At 40.9% G+C, this 21,838-nt stretch overlaps 1 protein-coding gene across 2 annotated transcripts in view; it reads right to left on the reverse strand.

The window, feature by feature from the left end:
* LOC139463865 (uncharacterized) overlaps positions 1–21,838 on the reverse strand; it is a 54,045-nt gene that overhangs the window by 25,666 nt on the left and 6,541 nt on the right. Inside the window, exons 2-22 of one of the 2 annotated variants that reach the window (XM_071245262.1) lie at positions 21,684–21,764; positions 20,606–20,878; positions 16,101–16,183; positions 15,482–15,540; positions 14,885–15,048; positions 14,150–14,207; positions 13,661–13,665; positions 12,809–12,829; positions 12,100–12,227; positions 10,971–11,136; positions 10,060–10,202; positions 9,073–9,307; positions 8,589–8,845; positions 7,885–8,098; positions 6,848–7,105; positions 5,519–5,653; positions 5,171–5,365; positions 4,412–4,663; positions 3,582–3,783; positions 2,081–2,259; positions 697–876 (exon numbers count right to left, since the gene is read on the reverse strand). In XM_071245262.1, the coding sequence (XP_071101363.1) occupies positions 697–876; positions 2,081–2,259; positions 3,582–3,783; positions 4,412–4,663; positions 5,171–5,365; positions 5,519–5,653; positions 6,848–7,105; positions 7,885–8,098; positions 8,589–8,845; positions 9,073–9,307; positions 10,060–10,202; positions 10,971–11,136; positions 12,100–12,227; positions 12,809–12,829; positions 13,661–13,665; positions 14,150–14,207; positions 14,885–15,048; positions 15,482–15,540; positions 16,101–16,183; positions 20,606–20,878; positions 21,684–21,764 (3,288 nt within the window). Of the gene's footprint in view, positions 1–696; positions 877–2,080; positions 2,260–3,581; positions 3,784–4,411; positions 4,664–5,170; positions 5,366–5,518; positions 5,654–6,847; positions 7,106–7,884; positions 8,099–8,588; positions 8,846–9,072; positions 9,308–10,059; positions 10,203–10,970; positions 11,137–12,099; positions 12,228–12,808; positions 12,830–13,660; positions 13,666–14,149; positions 14,208–14,884; positions 15,049–15,481; positions 15,541–16,100; positions 16,184–20,605; positions 20,879–21,683; positions 21,765–21,838 lie in introns of those variants that run through there. The other variant, XM_071245261.1, reaches the window with a different exon arrangement.

Consider the following 21,838-nt stretch of genomic DNA (forward strand, 5'->3'; position numbering starts at 1 on the left):
AAGCTGGAAAATTGAATTTGACAAAACAAATTACAAACGTCATGAACCCGTTACTTTGCTGAAAACAGTCGCCGAAATACTGTAAACCTAAAGTAACAAATGATTGAGTTGATATGATTTTAGCAATATCACGGCAGGGGAAATAGGGCTTCGTGCTTTGTACCCATGTGGGATAACGTCGAAAACACAACACTGACACTCGTATCACATACTAGTACATCACTATCGAATAACCACTTTTTGTTTTCATTTTAAGCCACTATCAAATGGGTGTATACTTGCTTTTGCCCGGTAGTTGTTATTATATGGCCAAATCTGACATGCGGTCAAAACACTCACTTTGACATCAATACAAAAAGGTATATAATGACCCTACGACATTCATGTACAACGTTGGCATCGGAGAGGGGCCGCAGGTGGCCCAGTCGTCAAGGCGACGCATTTCGCTGTGCAGAGTTGCGTCCCTTGGACACGCCAAAAATGTATGATTGTTGGTTCGAATCCCGGTTTGTCCTGATTAAGTTTCTAGGTTTGTCAGCACCATACCCGTGCTCGTGGGTATCACCGAAGTGGTAAACGTTTGAGACCTGCATCAATTCGGGATTTCCTTCTACATTAAGCTGACACGCCGTGATATAGCTGGAATACTGTTCAAAGCGGCGTTAACCCCAACTCACTCACTCAATCAGCACGTACTTTTACATTCTGCATTTGCGGCGGCACCGGGTTCCGAGGCGTACCCGTCTGGACAGGCCGAGCAGATGAATGCATTACTAGAGTTTGCTTCTTCTGAAGCGGGTACATCAGAGCAGGTACGTCCAAAACCACAGGCGTCGGGATCAGCACAACCGTCCGTGTCATTTTCACATGCTGCACCTGCAAGACAGATGCAACCAATGCGAAGGTAGACTTTTGCAGTCATATTGTTGATAATACTCATTCTACCATGAATTTGGAATTCACTCGATTTTGATTGGTAAATCAGAGGCTATTAAATCACAATAAACCCCCTCTGATTGAAACAGATGGCTTGACGGCCGCATCACCGCGGAAGCTAATATTCATAGAATAGTACTATTTTCAGTCAGAGTCGGTAGGCATATTTAAATAACTATATCTACAATTACAGGTTACAAAATGCACAGATGCGGTTACTACAATATTCAAAGGATGTGTGGCAATACATTTCGTGCAGAAAAACACGATAGAAATCAACAAAGGGAATGTATTTACGTTTTGGAGACAACCGAGAGCTTGGAATTTTGGCACTTTTCTATACACGACTGTGACGTCATATCTTTTGCGTCACAATGAGCGATATGACGTCATAATGGTGACGCGCGATGTAGAGCGAAAGCCTTGCAAAGCTTGCTTTGTTTTCTTTAGGGATGCCCACCTCGTGTTAGCTTACCAAGTTGACGTGCTTATATGCTTTCAATGCATGTCATATGTTTGACTGAAGTATTACAGTGTAAACAAACTGCTTGAGTATACACAGCACCATATTTTGTTCGATTATTTCGTAATTCAGATCGATAACCCACTCAAAACACTGAACTCAACCCATGCCGCTTCACTCAGTATATTTGCTAACACCAAAGAGTTCGCATTTTATTTAGTCATGGTAAAATGGAGATAAACATACTGTGTTTTCAATGTAGAGCTAGGTTACCTGTAGATTTAACCCCCCTAAATATAACATTTGAAAACTCACGCTGCGCGTTCGGTTCCGAATCAGTTTAGCGGGGTTAAATCTACAGGTAACCTTGCTCTACATTGAAAACACAGTATGTTTATCTCCTAATTGTTTGATGTTTACAGCATAGGTTTAAAGGTGCACATAAATTCTGAACATGCACGGGATCCTGAATTCACAAGGGATCAAAACAGAAGGCAAACAGCATTGACCCTGACCCTTACTTTGACCTTGAACATCCAGTCGATGTGGCCAGTATTAATTTTTGATAAAGGACCAACAATTCATTTAATAGGGGGTCACAACAGGCGCCCCCCTCCATGATTATCAAATGAACTGTCCCAACAAGGTATCAAAGAAATGTATCTCTGAACGTTGTTTTACCTGAGTAGCCTGTCTCGCATTTACAAGCCATCAACTGAAAATACGTCTCATTCTGGGAAGCAGGGCGGACAACTGGCGTGGTGAAGTCACACCTGCCATGATCACCACATCCTTTACATAGCCGCACCACAACGTCAAGTATGGGCGACTGTGCATCTTTTGGATCATTTGCTGCAATTCTGAAACGAAAGAAATAGGTTGCCTCTTAAACATTCGATACTGTATTTAGATGTGTACAATTGATGAAAATATTGAGAACACATTCTACTGCTGCCATATGCGACCATACACCGTATTAAGCCGGCTATCAGTAATAGCAGTTGTACAATGTTCATGTCGAAGCGTTGTCCTTATCACAAGAACATCAGTCACCTCTTATATATCTGAAACACACTTGTCAAGAATACATAAAGATCCGAGTTAGATTGGTCTTCAGCAACCCATGCTTGTCGGAAGCGACTAACGGGATCGGGAGGTCAGGCTCGCTGACTTAGTTGATGCATGTCATCGTATACCAATTGCGTACATCGATGCGCATGATGTCAGTCACTGAATTGCCTGGTCGAGACGAGATTATTTACAGACCGCTGTCATATAGCTGGAATATTGCTGAGTACGGCAACTGTGTAGAACAAATGTTTATGTGTAAAAAAAATACGATAGACTATGTCGGATAATGTCACGATCCTGTATAGTGGGTCATTTCTGGGAAAAATGCCCGTTTTGATACAGAATAGTACTATGTTCAAATTATAAGAAATGTCTTTTTAATGTAGTTGTCACAAACACACTCAAGGCACGTCAAGGTTTCACCTGAACAAACACGGAAACATATGGTACAAGACGCCTTACCTACTTCTTGCCTAAATGCCCTATCCCCAATTTCACACAGTAGTTGATATGTATGAAGAGGCCCGATCCCACCATCTTTGTATTTTATTGAACATTTTTTCATATACAAGGATCTATGGATACAACATGTAGTTTTGAAGGTGTTGGGTTGTTATATGCGGAGTTGCCTGGAAGTCTTTCTTTGTCTTTACCACTTGGCTATTTGAATATTAAGGAAAATCTCAAAAATAGGAAACGTTTGCAGATGTGGTATGTACATGTCTACTTGAAGCAGGGACTTTAAATAGAAATAGGAAACTGTCATCAATATCCATGTCAATTGGAAAAGAGGGATACATGGATACTGTGTTACACATTCAGAGTTGGTTCTTAAAACATTATCTTGGGGACTTGCAAACCCCGAAAGATTAACCACTAAGGTACAACCATCATGTTGATACCATACAGTCTATTAGTATTAGTTTTACTACTTCTCTACCAACAAGATTGTCCGATGGAAATAGTTGCTTGTCTTGTGACTGTATTTATGGTTTCTTTCGTAAATATATGTATCCTCACAAATTCAGATTCAACTTTTCCTTTCCCTCGACACTCTAAAATATGATACCTAACAAAGCATTAGGAAAACATAACAGTAAAGATATTCTACCTGATTATGGCTGGGTCGCTATTTTCAGGTGTCCAAGTTGCAGCGCCACTAGTTGCGTTCAGTTGGAAGTTGGTAGGCTGATCGATAATAATGTATTTTATAGTGTCATTATCGGCGTCAGTTCCAACGAATTGGAGAGATACGTTTTGCCCCAGTTCCACGTTGATCTGGTCAGTTCCCGCCAACGTCGGGTTTCTGTTGGCTGACACACGAAATGTAAAGTATCAATATCATATTCCGCACGAGAGGTGAAATGTAAAGTATTAATATCATATTCCATACGAGAGGAGAAATGTAAAGTATTAATATCATACTAAATACGAGACGTGAAATGTAAAGATGCTTAACGAGTTAATGACACAAAACAGACCAGGTGCCGATCGACAAAACGGTAGTGGCATTACGAGCTGTGGTACCTATATAGTTTTTCATAGGCTTACGAATACCGTCGTGCTACGAACTGTTTGCGTGTCAGTTTATAGAACAAGGTGATTTACACAACTACAATATCGGACTGTAAAAATAACAAAGGTTGAAAAACGTGTACACGAAAAATTGTTTTTGGACAGAAAATCTCTGCATGAAGTTTTCCGACGATATGTTGATCAATTTTTTAGGAATAAATGGATAGTGATTACTATTCTGCTGCCACGATCGATTCCCACAAAACTCAGTTCTTTAAGAACTGCATTTTAATGGTGATAGGCAGATATGTTTTGCTGTTTAATAAATACCAGTAATCTCGTCAATTGATCACCTCTGTCGGTTCTCTCACCAACCCATATTCATAATCTTTAAAGAGTACACGACCCGTTCCCATCCTCCCTTACCTAGGGTTTGGGTTACCGACTTCGCTTCCTGTATCTGTTCAGTGGCGGCTTTGGCTAGGTCTGCGTTCTTCGTAAGTGCGTAGTCAAATATGCACTGTTTGTTGTCGGCACCGCATATTGCAATTGCATCTTCGCGATCGGAATTTGATATGTCTTCCTCAAACAGAGGTGTATAGCTGCTGTCGGTAAAGGTGGATATATTCTTCCCAGGAGCATAATGAAGAACGGAATCGGATTGCTGTGTCAAGGCCCCTTTGAACAGATATTGTATTAATGAAGTTGGCTTTATAAAATACAGTAAACTACGGTTATAACAAACACGCTTATAACGAACTGACGGATATAACGAACTTACTTTTTGGTCCCGACTATTTGCTGTAGTTATGCTGTATATATGTTAATAACGAACTACGGCTATAACGAACTAAAATTAATGGTCCCTTTGAGTTCGTTTTAACCGTAGTTTACTGTACAGTTACATATTGAGCTTGTTTATTTCGCAACTTGTACATGGCAATTTGAATAATGAAAATTAAACAAAAGGTTCATCAGGAAATTGAAATAGAAATAGGAAACTGGTATTAATATCATTGTTAATTGAAAATGATAAACGTTGACAGTATTAGCACACTCTTAGTTTTTCAACATAACTTCTTGTAGACTTTCAAACCTCTAAAGATAAACTACTCAGATAAATACATCATGATGAAAACATAATATGCTGGCTACTATTATAAGTTTTATTCCTTCTCTACTTACACGATTGGCCGAAAGCAAACAGCTGCTTATCTGTGGAATTAGCTGAGTAGAGTGTTCCATTAGGGGACATGAAGTCATCCGTGTCGATATCATTGTAATTTCCAAGAAGCCCTTTGGGTAGGCCTTTGTGTCGCTCCTCTAGAACTGCCGAATGTGACAGAGTCCCGGAGATGATCGCCACTGTCACGACAACCCCTGGAAATCATGTCGATGTTTATGTTATTTAATTCGATGATCAAGTATTTGTCGATCTTGCCTTACTATCGGAGACATTTCCCCTTGCGTACTAAAGATACAGTTCACATATTTTCTAAAACACCCTAAACATGGTGATACATTACACTGTACCTATTTTAGGGAAGGAAAATTCCGCCCTCGTGTCGTTCAGTTTAGAGATGATAAAAATATCCGATGTTCTGCTGAAGTTGGCCTCATCGTAGAATTGGGTAGTCATGTCCAAATCATCACAGTAGATCACGAATCCTGAAACACGTCCATACATCTTGTTAGAGAAGGTTAGAAATTACTTTCTTAAGATTTCCAAACAAAAAATAATAATAATAACAATAATAATCTGAACGACCACTGCATCGAGTTTATGTGCAGTGTGTTGAGAAGATCAGCAAACTTGCAGAGTCCTTTCCTTGGATGAAGTCGTCTTGCCTGAAAAGTGAAACAGAAGGTTTTCTGTTTGCTGCTCAGGACCTGTCACTTCCCACTCGAAACCGTCAATGTGTGATTTTGCATCAAAATGTAAATATGAAATGTAGATTATGCAATGAATTAAATGAGACTGTCCAACACATTGTTAGTGGATGCCCAGCTTTGGCACGAACAGTATCTTAAACGACATGATGGGGTGGCTCGATCATTTTATTAGCGTCTTCGCCATGATTGTGGTTTTGACACAGAGGTCCAACCATGGTACGACCCGGAATACGTAGAGGGCATCATGGAAAATGATCAATACAAAATTCTTTGGAACAGGCCCATTTACAGCCTCGGACGTATCCAGACCAACAAACCTGATCTTGTCCTCTTTGATGTATCCAATGAAACCATTTATATCACTGAAATTTCTGTCCCCTTTGACACTAATGTGATTGACAAGATTGAGGAAAAACATGGCAAATATGCAGACCTCGCTTTCGAAATGTCACGCTTGCATCCCAAGTACCAATTGTCCGACTCCCAATTGTTCTCGGTGCCTTAGGTTTGGTACCTCCCAATCTGTTGACTTACATTGGAAGAGTACCCGGGTTTGCTACCAGGAATACAGCCCTTCTGACAATCTGGGTAATGCAGGAGGCTGCAGTGTTGGTTAGTTTTCACATTCTCCGAAAAGGTCTAGGTGTTTGACTGGCGCTTCCCGGGAGAAGTCCCATTCGCTGTCTGGGCTGTGTGTAGAGGAGGCAAGGGCCCTGAGCTGACGATTAGCCTCACCAGCCCTCTTTGCTTCATTTTTAAAATTTAATTCTGTACATTATGATCATAAAATTATAATGATAACAACAATAACAATAACAATAATAATTATAATAATAACAATAATGCGGTAACTTCCACGCCACAAAGCATGCTCAAAGCGCTGGCAACACACAGAAATACGTAAACATGAATGATAATAACACTGACATTCTACCTCCGACACCTTATCATTTTGGGCAAGAAACGTACTTGTTTTATCGTTGTTGAGTTCAATGTGCATCCTCGCTGATCCGAGAGAGCCTGATTGTTCGGCAGCGAAGGCAGAAAATAGAGTGGCATTGACCTTTGCCCCCGTGCTGTTTACTGCCTGAGCAGTTCGACACTGTAGCTTGAAGGTGAAGGTATTATCTTCTGGTTGAAGTTCAATCAGCTTGTACTCCCCTAAACCATTGAAAGTAAACACCGTGCCGTCCAATGCCATGAAGTGGGGGTCGCCGAAAAAGAACCCTGGATGAAAAGTGAAAAAATAATAGTGACACAAATTACCTTTCTTATTTAACTCGGTTTCATGACAACACATTTGGGTTTTTTTAATGATGAAAATATTTTTGAATAAAGCCATTTGCATTCATAATCAAATCCAAGGATGTGATGCGAAATGAAGTTTAACGTCTCGCGTCAAAGAGTATTGCACTGCATGTGTGTGTGTGTGTGTGTGTGTGTGTGTGTGTGTGTGTGTGTGTGTGTGTGCTTGTTCTAATCCGGAATGATGCCAATTTATAGTGCTAGCCAACTCAGATACCATGCCACAACAGTCTAACGTGAATACCCCACACAGACTCCGCGCCGACCAGTCTTTGTTTTAGTCCCTTCATACCGAACCCCAGGCAACCCCAGGGGTAACAACAATTTCTTTTGGTATGACGCGACCGGGGATCGAACCCCGGACCTTCAGCTATCCGGGAAGACGCTCTACCACTTGACCACAGAGGCGGTCGAAATCCTAGGATGAATATTATAAGTATATGCGGATAATGGAGATTGCACCAGTACGCACTTATGCGCACCAGGGAGCACGATTGGCCCAATGATCTGAGACGCTGTGCAGAGTTTCGTCCCTAAGGCTGGAAACCTATTATCGTTTTGTTCGAATCTGGGTTTGTCAGCACCATATCCGTGCTCACGGGTTTCCCCAAAGTGGTTAACGACTAAAACCTACATTACTTCTGGCTTTCCACATCAAGCTGACACTGTTCTAAGCGGCGTTAAATTAAAACTATACTTACTCAATATGGCCCGCCATCTATTCCATCGGCACGTTGACCTAGGTCTGACAGATTGAAAGAGGGGACACAAGTTGGACTGTCTACAGCACCAGTCCTTGGGGTTACTGTCTTGGAGCTCATGTCGGGAGGGGTCGCGGATCCTGCTGTAGCGGTTGTAAGTTCCTGCGTTAGGGAGACTGTTGATGAAGTTGCCCCACCTGTTGTAGCAGCATTCCTATTGAATATGTGAGTGAGTGAGTACCGTAGTTAACCACAGATATTTCAACAACATATATTTCAGTGTGTTCTTAAAGCAAATTTAAATAACTTTTGGCAAAACTGTTACTATTTCTTTGATGTCAACAAGTTAGCGTGCAACGAGCTTTCGAAACCAAGCCAAGACATTGAGTGAGTGAGTGAGTGAGTATGGTTTCACGCCGATTTTAGATATATTCCAGCATGGAAGGGGGCACCAGAAATGGGCTTCACATATTGTAACCATCACGGGAATTGAAACCGGGCCTTAGGCGTGACGAGCGAACGCTTTAACCAATATGCAAACTCACTGCCCAAAATTTCAAGCTGCCGATATAAATATGAATCGAATGAACAGCGAGTATACTATGCTTACATCAATATATCGTTACTTCGAGATAAGCGGGTTATAAATGATGAGAGTCAGGTTATGCAAATGTACATCCAATGAAGTGAACAGTATTACGTACATATGTGTCAAGCGCAAATGTGGCTCGCATCTCGACACAGTACACGCTCTGTCCGTAAAATAAGGGTAACGGAAGAAATGCTGCGCTCCAACGCAGCAGTTCTCGCCTGCAGGGACAATTCTGAGAACCAAGGATAGACGCCCGAGATCTGAAGTATGTCCGCTGATTAAGATTTTCCAGATACCACTGGTAGCAGAGGCGCTCTGGGCTTGGTGCTACGTACTCCCCCACTTTAAACATCCAGACTCCACGTTGTTCTACATGAACAGGAAGACAAATGAATGACTTGATATAAATGACTAAATGGCTAAATTGAAAAATATCCAAAGATACGAAACACACATTTATGAAAAATATAGCATCGCAATAACAGTAAGTATGAAAAGGACATTAATCTGTTATCTACATAACATGATGTTTAGTATTTTGAGCAGAGCTGGTTGACAAAAGCCTGAAAAGTTCAATAGTTTATTCATCTACCTACCCATGGAGTTGCCAAGGACGCTGTGCATAAAGGGTTTTGTAAACCTCTCAAAGTTTGCTGCACCGGCTGTCTCGATTTCTCTCCTGGAGTATTCTAACTGGGTAAACTGTGTACCGTCACTGTACCCATGGACAGCCTGCTTGCGGAAGTTGTCAGAAGCTCCAATATCACTGAACAAATACATCATGAATCCCACCTGGCCGTCTGTGATCATCACCAGCTGGAAGATGCTGCGCTGAAAGACATAGCAGGAACCATGAGACGGCTGATTGGTTGATATGTCAATACGACAAACTGCCACCGGCGTGAGTCCCACACCCATATTACCCATAGAAGTTAAAGATCACCCCATTCTTATATTTTGAAAGCACAACAGCCTCCCTTCAAGGCATGGTCCAATAGATATATGTACGAATTGTGCCTTTTATGATATAAGGATGAAAGTTGAGAAACTTTAGGGCATAACAAGAATGTTTAGATGTGGAACCTATCAAAATTCATCCTATGGTGTCCATGGCAACCAAAATTGCCAATATTCGGGGAAATGTCTGCTATAAGGCATGATGATATGGTCATATTCAATAAACATTTTCACTTTACTTTCACTTATAGTGTAGGCTATACATGGTATTTAGGTCACTGTCATCTTAGAGAGTAAAATAAGGAAGGAATATCAAATTCAATACATACATTACCTGAATCAACATTTAAAACAATAATAAGATGGCAATTATTTCAGGTCAAATTTGCATTCTGACAGTCTTGTGATCCTTCATAAATGAATACGTATCTAAGAGCAAAATATAAATAACAACATGATATAGTAATGTCTGAAAACATTGCCCCCATCATGAAGTATCATTGTGCCAAGTTTCATGCTTTTAAACAAAAAGGCACAACGTTAGATTTTTTTGCACATACCTACGGGACTAGTAAAAATCCGGTAAACACGGTATAATATGTAAAATATAATCATTGTAATTTTACCCCGACAGCAGCAGATGAGGCAGAGTAGGAGACAAATTCCGGCACTCTAGACCACGTGATCACACTAGCCCAGGATGCCCTGAAACCACCGAAGGATGTCCGCGTGCGTACTTCACTTGTCGCCCGGTCCAGCACAAAGTTAGCTGTAAAACATAAAGTGAATGGGTTCCTGGATTATTTTGACCAGTCATTTATGCTGTAATCGGGTCCGGACATTTGGAACGATAATGTAATACTGAACATCAGCATATGACATCAAGGGCGTTGACGTTTGTATGGAGATTTTAGTCAGACATCGCTGTTTGTGATGTTGGTGTATGGCGTGTAATGCGTTTGGGTGGGGGTTAGTGTTAGGTGTTGGTATGAGTGTCGATGTCGGTGTCGGTGTCGGTGTGGGTATGGGCAATGGTGTTGGTACGGGTGGGGGTTGTAGTTGGTGGTGAGGGTATGGGTGGTGGTGAGGGTACGGGTGTGGGTGTGGTTACGGATAGTGGTGTGGTTGCGGGTGGTGGTGATGCGGGTATGGGTGGTGGTGTGAGTATGGGTGGGGGTTGTAGTTGGTGGTGAGCGTATGGGTGGTGGTGAGGGTACGGGTGTGGGTGTGGTTACGGATAGTGGTGTGGTTGCGGGTGGTGGTGATGTGGGTATGGGTGGTGGTGTGAGTATGGGTGGGGGTTGTAGTTGGTGGTGAGGGTATGGGTGGTGGTGAGGGTACGGGTGTGATTGCTGGGACATTCCAGAAACTAGAAACAATATGTTGTGGTTTCGTATAACTTCATTGGCCTCTCTCCCACCAAGAAAAAAACACAAACCCCTCTCCCATATGTATGCCTTCTCCCTTAGCAGAAAATCGGGGTGAATATTATAACAGATACGGTCCACAGTTTTATCAGCCAGATTTCATGACATACCATTGTCGTCTCCAGCGACATAGATGTGGTAGAAGACATCCCCGCCGAATCTGATGTCGAAGTCATCACAGTAGATACACACATACTTGGTCTTTGCCTTGCTCATATCCGTCAGGTAATATGGGTTGTATTTCCTTCCAAAGCTCACGCCGCCATTGTCACCCACCTGGGAAACAAGCATACTCTATTATTTTAGCTACGCTAGTTAGTCTGACAATGATAGTGAGTGAGTCAGTTTGGTTTACGAACTCTCTTAACATTATTCCAGCTATATCACGGCCTGTCAGCCCTTAAAAGCCTGAAACGAATAAGATCTCAGACGTTTTACACTTCAGTGAAACCCACGAGTACGGATATGGTGCTGACAAACCTAGAAATTTAAGCAGGGAAAAACGGGATTCTAAACCACAATCATAAGTTTCCGGCGTCCCCAAGGAATACAGCCCTTAACGGCGAACTACAATAGCATAAGAAATATATGCACTTATCAGTACATTTAAATTTAGAAAACATGTAGATCATCCATGAAGTCAGAATACGTTATAATCATGAATCGATACGTGAAAGAACTGATTGAAAATCACCATGCGAAATGTAGTAATAAGATAGCCATTTAATTATGGAATAAAAAATATATGCTATGGGGGTAACTTCCTTTTTTTCGTTGTTTCTCTTTTTTAATTACAAATGTAACTCATAAGGAAGGGAATATACTGATGTCAACTTCTTTATTATGAGGAACACAACGTTACGGAGTATATGCTTACTCCTTCATCAGGTGAATGAATGCCATGAGGCAGAGAGCATGAATATGTACATGTAAGGACTACAAAATTAATAAGATAACAAAAGGTGGAAAATAACAAAGAGTAGAAGCTAACAAAGGAAGCCAACAGATGATTGGCGCTGATAGGTGATTAGCAATAGACAGTGGAACCCAACACTTAATATAAGTTATCATAGATAAGATATGGACTCTGAAAAGGGGGGGGGGGGGGGGGTGATTAGCACAGATAGGTGAAAGAATGGACATAGCAAGGGTCAAGAAGTTGACATCCATATATTCTCTTCCTTATGTGTATCACTTCTAAATGCCTTTCAAAGACCTGAATGGTAACTCATTGCTCACAAACATAGACATCTCAAGCGTGTTGAAGAAAGGGAATCCGTCCTGTATTTCTATACTACTGCTGGTGGTATCCCATCGATTGTGACGCAGTTTAGAGTCTGCTTCTGAAAACCCGCAGGGGAAGAGACCTGCAACAAAAAACATGGTCAATGAGCTGTCCCAATATACAAGCGCATATAGCTTTGTTTGCAGATACTTAACACATGCTATGTTTGGATATTCAGAACTATTAGTATGGGTCAAGTGAATGTGTATTGCTTATACATCAATAATTCACCCCTATCACGCCTGGGAACACCAAGTTAAAGATGGGAATCGAACCCGGGTATTGGGTGTGATGAGCCAACGCTTACAATACCAAATCCTTCCTCTTTTCGTTGATCCTTGTTTTATGTTTTAAACGCAGAGAGAAAATCTTCCCCGAAATTGAGTGTTGTCATGAGTGAAAGCATGAGTAGCCATCGGTGAAACGCAACGAGTCCGATCACCCTTCCTCAAGTATGGGCTCAATGAGGCCAGTTCTACCCCGGAGTCCTCTCTAGTTTCCTTCAAGCTGCAGCGTTAGTTGTGAGGACCCATGTTATACCCATGCTAATAATTATTGTCACCCCTTTGATGCATGCGTCTTTGTGGGGGTGAACATACTTATGAGCATTTGTATATAAAAGGTATCATGTATAACTTCAAATTAATATGAATGTAGACTTACCAGTTCCCGACACAGTCGAAGCTGAAAATATATGATATTCGATGTATTATTACAGCGCAGGCAACAATGAAGTTATATTTGTAAGTGAAAACGAATTAAAGAGTAGTATTTTTTTACACCTGAATTGTCATTATCTTCAGTAGATTTCTATGACATTTGAAAATAGATTTTCGAATGTATTTTCCTTATTAAACAGTGTCAAGGTTCTGTAGCTCATCTGTTATCATTCAGATCTATACATATATGTTAACATAACTGCAGTGAGTTAGAAGTAGCAAGCAATGATGTTTACATCGATTATATAAATAAAGTATATTTTAACTGATACGATGGATTATTCTGCATATTGTGATAGGTTTAATCCAGGATGACGGAATTTTATCAGAATGAACTGCTGATCAAATGAGAACAAATATGCCCATATGAACCACAGATCATAGGACACACTCTATGACATTTTGTTAGTAATAATTTAACACCTGATAAACAACAAAAGCCAAGCTCCAGTTAAATAAACACGGTTAACCCAACGGATATGAACCTATTATACATTGGCAGCCTATGGTGACATGTGATAAGTCATGTGATAAGCGTCCTTGACCTGTGGTCAATGTGAGATAATTTACATTTTGAAATATTATTTACCCTTCGGCTGACTATCTTGAAAATAAATATAAATATCTAAGACTTTCTTCTTATACTAACCCCATTGGTTGTCTCCTTGATTAATATGATTAATAAAACTAATCCTAGAAAGTATCTTCTTACGGTCTTATTCAGTGTGGTTAGTACTGATTACATCGTTGTCAGTAACAGCATGATGTTCTACATAAATATAAAAAATATACTTACGGGCCCTGCAGTATGAAAAAGGAAACAAAACAATAGGTGATACACTCTAAGAAAAATATATTTGATGTGGACTTTAGTAAAAAAATATTACAGCATGTTTGTTAGTGTATTTCCCCCAGGTGCTTATGGTTATGTTTAGCATTTTTCTCTTCTCACGTCTTGTAAATGAGTGCCACAATATCATTTCTATAATCATTAGAAGTCTCTGATAAAAGCATGAACATGTGTTTATGAATCAAATTGTGATGATACCAGGTGTTCACAAAAAAGTGAGCATATTCTGCCCCGCGGGTGGCACCCGTCACAAACACACGAAGTCCCACGAGCACGGGTAAAATAAAGATAAGCCTTGTACCTTATCAGGGGGATCTCGAATTCCACCCCAAAACGTCCCCTACAATTTTATTGAACATGTTTAGGCAAGCCTAGGGTACTATACATTAGTGTGATTACAACAACACCGATGTGTGGTGCTGTTGGGGAACTCACCCGCATCTCCCATTGACACAGGGTCGGTCAGCAGGGCACAGGAAACAAATAACAGAAACTGAAAAAAGAGATTTGGTCTGTGAAAAAGGAACGTCAATTGTTGCTGTTCATGTTTAATTATCAATGCGAATAGGAGATGGCAAAATGTCAATATTCACAACTTTATTTTAGCAACAAAGACGTCCTAAAATAAGCGGCTTAATGAGGGATCAAACCCAAACTTGGCGTTGGTAGATGTTTGGCACGTTAGTGTTGGTTGGTTGGTTAGTTGGTTTGTTGTTTAACGCCGCACTTAGCAATATTCCATCTGTATGGACCAGACAATCCAGTGATTGGGATCGATGACATGCATCGACCAAGTCAGCGAGCCTGACCACCCAATCCCGTCAGTCGCCTCTTACAACAAGCACAGTCGCCTTTTACGGCAATCATGGCTTGTTGAAGACCTATTCTATCCCGGATCTTCACGGGTAGGCACGTGCATGTACATGGTGCTTACAAACCAGGGATCATAATCGGTACAATTTCGAATTCGAACCTACGTATCCTGGCACGGCTAAGGGAAATAACTTCTTGACAGCGGATAACTGGCCTCGTGCCCTCACCTTTATTATGCTTTCACATAACATTTAGTACATTTAGAGTACAATGCATGAAGTGAAAACACGCTAGTTAATGAAAGAAGTCGGTATTAATTGACAGCAAGTATTTAACTCAACAATACCGTACACCAACCTTCTACACCAGCCGTGTTGATTATCGTTCCTTCCCTGAGAACGTTGAAGGTACCAAACATTCCACGTCGAAAAATCCTAAGGAGAACGTAGGCTACTCCCCTCAAGTCGCTGCGATCAGTGAAGGTGCATATGATGATGTACGAAGCTTTGCCGTCTCCTTCTCTGTAACATATAAGACTAAAAATGGAGATTGCTGAAAACGTTAAATCTGACGCTATACAATGTCTGTGAATGGTTTAACGTTACTTTCAGCAATATTCTAGTCACAGGGATTGGCCTGTTACTTTCTGTATGGAATCGAACCCGGACCCCGGCGTGGCAAACCAACGTTTTAACTACTGGGCCAACCTATAAAACACACACTTTGGAGACCGACGATAAGTTCGATATTCAGGGATGTATTAGCGTCAGAGAGAAATATGTGCATGTATTTATTCAAGACATGGCGATGGAATGGTGAGGACATAAGGCCAATGTGACAGTGACATGTTCAGATAGTTTGATGAAATCATCATTACGTCTCGCACTACTATGATCCATATTCACGACCTTCTATGTTATCAGTTATAATAAAGATAAAATAATTCTATCTTACCTTAAAACTATTGCCGTTGATGTAACTCCGATGTCATTTTCTCGAAACTCCTGTTGAAGCTTAACAGAAAATTAACAGTGAGAAGGCATATAATATAATGATCCGCAAAAATGCAATTATTCTTAAAATTTACATACTAGTATATTCTATATATTTATATTCTTTACATAAGTGTATCTATTTATCTAACAGTATTCAAATAAACTCTCTTCGCTAGGAATACTAAATGTTTAACACCGAAGTGAACAATGCTGGAGCAGTATAACTGAATACGGGCTGGGCAGGGCAATGGTTGATAGTATGAGCAAAACTCCACACCATGACACACACAAAACCAAATTACACATTGTGGCCAGTGAAAGATATGTTGCCCTCGAATCCCCACGGATTGTCCCGATTCAGCACGAAGTGTCCCCATTCACTTCTGAGTGCCCCGGTTCACCACGAGGTGTCCCGAGTCACCACAAAGTGTCCCGATTCACCACGGAGTGTCCCGATTCACCACGAGGTGTCCCAATCCACCACGGGCTGCCCCGGGAGGTACTATTACACAGATAGAGGAGGGTGAATTATATCAGGCGCTGAAGGTGAGATTAGCAAACATATTTCGCATACTTACAAGGATGGCCACGGCAATCGTGCGAGCTGCCTGGTTGGCCGAAGCACTTCGAAAGCTTTCCTCTAACTTCAGTGTAGCAGTAACTGAAGAGGGAAAAGGTCCATAGTAACAAATAAGTAGGACATGTAGGAGGGCAGCATAAGGCACCGACAATTTAATATTCTGTGCTTATTTCCCCTACTTTAACATAGTCAAAGCGCTCCGATTGTTTTGTGGAACGGGTCCTGGGACGTTTGTTTCGAGTCAGAATATTCATAGAGTTTCAAGAATACCAAAGATTCATGACAAACACATTTGGCTGTGTTGTAATGCTGTAGAAGGCAAGCTGAACTCTCACTAAAGGCCAGGGAAGCAAGTTAAAACACGTCGGGAGGTGACCATGGATTGAACAATTAACTGAAAGGGGTACTGTGTCTGATATTCATTTCCAGTTTCGGCCAAGGCCCATGGGAAACACCCACACATTAAGTTCTACTACAGAATGGCCTTGTGACACCTTGCTGAGGAGTAGGGACAAGAAGTACGCTAAACTAACTAGCATGATGTTAGTGTGTGTCACAGTGTTGTGAGTTTGGTTTAACGTCTCTTCGAACATTACCTCAGTCATATCACGTCGTGTTAGCGTGGAAATGCAAGCGATAAACCTATTTCCGTGATCAGACAAATGTTCGACGAAACGAAAGTTTTTGCAATGTTTGTAAAATGTTTTGTTGAGGAAGAGTATCATTTCTTGTTTGTATGCACGATGTTTGCCGATTTGCGTGAACAGTACATTCCAAGAACATCTGTGTGTTTCCCACATTACATAAATTCAATGTCTTGATGTCAAGTGATAAATTTAATATCTAATTAATTTGGCTGTGTATATTTATAAGTCTATGCAATTAAGGACAAAACTGCTGATGTAAATTGCAATTACAATAATGGCTGCTATGCAGCTGCTGTAACCCGGGCCTACGTGACCTTGCTGAATAGTAAGTGAGTATGGTTTTACGCCGTTTTTTGCAATATTTCAGCAATATCACTGCGGGGCACACCAGAAATGGGCTTCACACATTGTACCCATCTGGGGAATCGAACCCGGGCCTTCGGCGGAACGAGCGAACGCTTTAACCACTAGGCTACCCAACCGCCCCACCTTGCAGAATAAACAACAAGAACATAATACATTTGTACTAAAAGCAGTTATGATGATCCACAGATCATTATGCGTAAAACGAAACTCATGAGTACTTAAACAAGTGGTTGTAAATGTCATGTACTATGGAATGTCATTGAAATGTAAATAAGAACAAAGCCATTTTCATAATCATGAGAAATCTCTGCAAAAAGTGAGCGTATAGTAAGATTACGACTATATCATGCGCATGTGTTTATGAGTGAGTGAGTGAGTGAGTGAGTGAGTGAGTGAGTGAGTGAGTGAGTATGGTTTTACACCGCTTTTAGCATTATTCTAGCAATATCACGGCGGGGGACACCAGAAATGGGCTTCACACATTGTATCCATGAACAATCGAACCCGGATGGAACGCTTTAACCACTAGACTTCCCGACCGCCCTCATGTGTTTATGAATCACCATCAACTATGGCTTATGTCCGGTATTCGCGAAAAGGGGAGTTTGGTCTTAAATAGAGAAGGGATTACAACTGCTAAACGTCGAGGTTGTCAGTTACAAATCAACACAGTACAAATCAGTACAACTACATAAACATATGTGCTTCGGAATCACTTCCAAGGGGCGGTATTGATCAAACTCCAATATATTTAACTCATACCATGAATTGGTTTAATTTGTGACAGCATCGGTGGGCATTTTCGGTTGTGTCAGAGTCAAATATTTGTTTATCGGGTGACATTCTTTTGACAATACCATATTTGTTCATAAAACATTGCGAATCCTAATTTCGATTTTTGTCTTCTTATTATTAGGACATTTTTAAATAGATAATTGGCTTCGCAGTATCTCAGCTATCAATCATTATAGTTGAAACATTATCCATGATACAGTAGTGGCTGAATTGGTTTGGTTTAACACCGCATTGAACAATATTTCTGTTATATCACTACGTTTCAGCTTAATGTGGGAGGAAAGCCCGAAGTGATGCAGGCCATATAGGCCTTTACCACTTTGGTAAAGCTAGTGAGCATGGGTATGGTCCTGATATACAATAAATCATTATAAGGGCGAATATAGGATTCGAACCCACGTTACTCGAATTCGGGCACGAACTCTCATTACGCTAATATAACAGGTATATGATGCGCCATATCAAACAAGTTTTTAACAACCGGGAAAGTTTTTGTTCTCAGTTGTTGAACGCCGCACTCAACAATAATCCAGCTATATGACATAAAAGTGAGAATATATGCCCTATTTTTCATTCAAAACTGGACCCGGGAAGATCCGGGGTAGAATAGGTCTTCAGCAGCCCATGCTTGCCGTAGAAGGCGGCTATGCTTGTCGTAAGAGACGACTAACTGGATCGGATGGTCAGGCTTGCTGACTTGGTTGATGCATGTCATCGTATCCAAATTGCGTGGATCGATGTTCATGATGTCAGTCACTGGATTGTCTGGTCCAGACCGTTGTCATTTAGCTGGAATATTGCTGAGTGCGGCGTTAAACAACAAACAAAGCATTCAAAACTGACTCCAGAAGAGATATAGCTTGGGTGACATCAAGCGATATCTTCTTGCGCGACTGAAAACTGAAACTGGAGCACAATGCTTTACAGACCATTGTGACGTCATGCTTACAAACCGAAACTGATGAGAGAAAGATTTTGGATGATGAATACATTCTCACCCTGTCATCTTTTGATTCAAATATATCAATGATCGTACATAAGAGTTCAAAACTTCAAAATTCTTATCGACTCATGTTGATATACAGTAAACTACGGTTATAACGAACTCAAAGGGACCAGTACTTTTAGTTCGTTATAATAGGAGTTCGTTATAAACATATCTACATCACATGTATAGTAAACGGACGGGACCAAAAAGAGTTCGTTATATCCGCCAATTCCTTATCGACAAAAAGGACACTCGGGTAAGATTCTCTAAATGGTACGCTTCATAATATCAGTCTGAAGCTTTTATTGTATATACCGTATTCGACGTAATAAGCGCCAAGGGAGCTCTCAAAATTAGAAATAGGGGGCTCTTATTAGAATGTTATTTGGGTTGAAAAAACAGAGAGTTGAAAGATAAATTTTGTGGTTTATGCTGACGGTCTAAACTGTTTATATACGACAGATATATTTTTCCAGAATTTAATTGCCCATAATTAAGGGTGCATATAACACACGAGTGCGTATTATACACGAGTGAATAAATCTTGTGTACATTGATCAATCGGAAGGGATGCTAATTGGGATTGTTCACTTGCCAATATATTAGCAAATATCGCCGTGGGCGCTTATTAGAGCGGGGCGCTTATTACGTCGAATACGGTAATCCAACTGAACACATTGTATCCAAAATGAATGATAACTATACAGGACTTTTCAAAAGCTGGTATTGTAAATCCATTGAAAGCATGCACACTTCACAGTCATTTCCACAAAGGTCAAGGATTATGATCCACGTGAATTTCATGAAATTACTGTCCTCACAACAGAGGCTACAGATATGTGTTAGCCACGGTGGTTTTCCAATCTGAAGAATTCAATAAACACTTGGTATATTAAGATGAATGAACTCCAGTCCTCGCGTGCTTTTTGTTTCACAGGACAAAGCCAGGCTTTCCCCCAAAACCAGGTGTCATTTATTGAAGTGATACAGACTCTCAAGTGGGTTGACATTATCCTCACAGAGTCACCCCGCCTATGCTGGGCCATCGATGTATCCAGTGATTGAAGCGTTCGTTGGTTATGCCGAAATCGGAAGTGTAAATCCCAATTTCGAAACACTAATACCACAAAGGCTTACCCAAAATGGATGGTTGCAGAGCTGAACAGCATCACGAAGCAAGCGCTTCCACGTTGTCACGTTGACACAAACATCACGTACTCCTGGTAGATCCATATCGGTACAATACCATTCATGACGCTTGTGTATTCCAATCGAAAACATAGTCATCTCCACATAACACGCTTGTTCTAGTGTAGTTCACCTGCCTCTGCTTAACCACAGTCAACCAGACATATACGGATACGACAAAGTCCTCATATTTCTCGTCCCAACTTCCACAGTGTCCATCACATTATATCAAATCAAATTGAATTCATAACTGCACGGCGCCTTGAACGTTTAAATAGCCAGTTTACTGACAGTTCGACCATTTTATATTTGGAGGTTTGTTTTCAGCTTCAAACATTGTTTTGGAGAGTTGCCTGAAAACAGATTCTGTTAAACAAAAATTCCAGATCACACTATACAGGGCGCAGATACGTGAATACAAACATGCGCACAGGCATAGACACTCACGCATACAAGCACTCAGTCAAACGCACACATCCTAGCGCAATCATTCATTCACATCAACTTTACAATATTTACCATCATTTGTGTTGCCCTCGCCTGAGCCTTCAAACACTTCACGCTTCACCCGGTTGTGATCAGCCTGTATTAAGAATTCCTCTTCCAGATCCTCCTCGAATTTACCGGAATAGGCTGGTTTAGCCGTGAAAGGTACAAATTTTGCTCTACTCACTTCAGGTAATTTGTTGTACTTTTGAACATGGGTCTGACTTGGTCGAGAGCGATTTCTTGTGACTGGGTAAAGATCCTCAATCTCCAGTAGGTCCTCAAGATCCATGTCACTCTTCTGTTCTGTAATCAGTTGAAGAAAACGTCATTTAGTTTTGTTTGTTGTTTTATTCCAGTCAGTACTATTCCAGCTATATCACGACGGATTGTAAATAACTGGATCTAAGCCAAAGCAGTGATGTATGTGAGCAACGTCCCACAGGGTCGGGTACGATTACACTAAAAACAAGAAATGACCAAGTCTGACCACCCGATCCAATTCTAACCCGGACTCTTATTTCGTCTTTCATTGTCATGCCGAATTTGGTTAAACATTAAACGTTTCATCTGAGGCAAGAGAGTGAACTGACTCTAAAAGTCCAGTTTCCACGCGAACTTGGCTGGAATTTCTGGGCTCAATCCTAGCGCCCCCAGTGGCTATTGCGAGTTACGCGACTTTGATTGCACTATGCATAGACTCATTTATCCAGACAAATTATAACTCCATAATTCCAGCCTACATCGGCAAGAGTGGAAATTGGGCTTTCACAGTCACTTAACTCCCTTGCCTCAGGAAGATGCAAACGTTAAGATTGTGTCTCCTTTAATTCTGAAAGACATAGCAGGGACACTTTTTATCACTTACCCACTTCTCATTCGTTTTTCCTCGCATCGTTTTACATTTTAAATACCAACATGGTAAATAGTACTTGCTGAAAAAAGCACTATGAAGTACAATGGTTTACATTTCTACATTTCGATCGTTGTCCTATATACAGACAATTTTGACATTGGCGCTCAAGTGAAATATTCAATTTCAAATACGACTAAATATGGAAACACCACAATGGCATGCATCTCGTATCTAAGTAACGGCGTTTCTGCTTACCCATTCTAACCGTTGGGTTCGTCGCGGTGACCAGCACCATGAAAGCGTTGACGACCAATGCGGTAAAGAAGATGCTTCTTTCTGAAACAAACAGAACGTCATATCAGTCTTTGGTAGCTCTTGACTTGTTCCAGTTTAGAAACTTACCACTCTGA

The sequence above is a fragment of the Haliotis cracherodii genome, unplaced genomic scaffold (genome assembly GCF_022045235.1).
Source record: "Haliotis cracherodii isolate W230 unplaced genomic scaffold, xgHalCrac1.p SCAF_16, whole genome shotgun sequence".
Lineage (NCBI taxonomy): Eukaryota > Metazoa > Mollusca > Gastropoda > Lepetellida > Haliotidae > Haliotis > Haliotis cracherodii.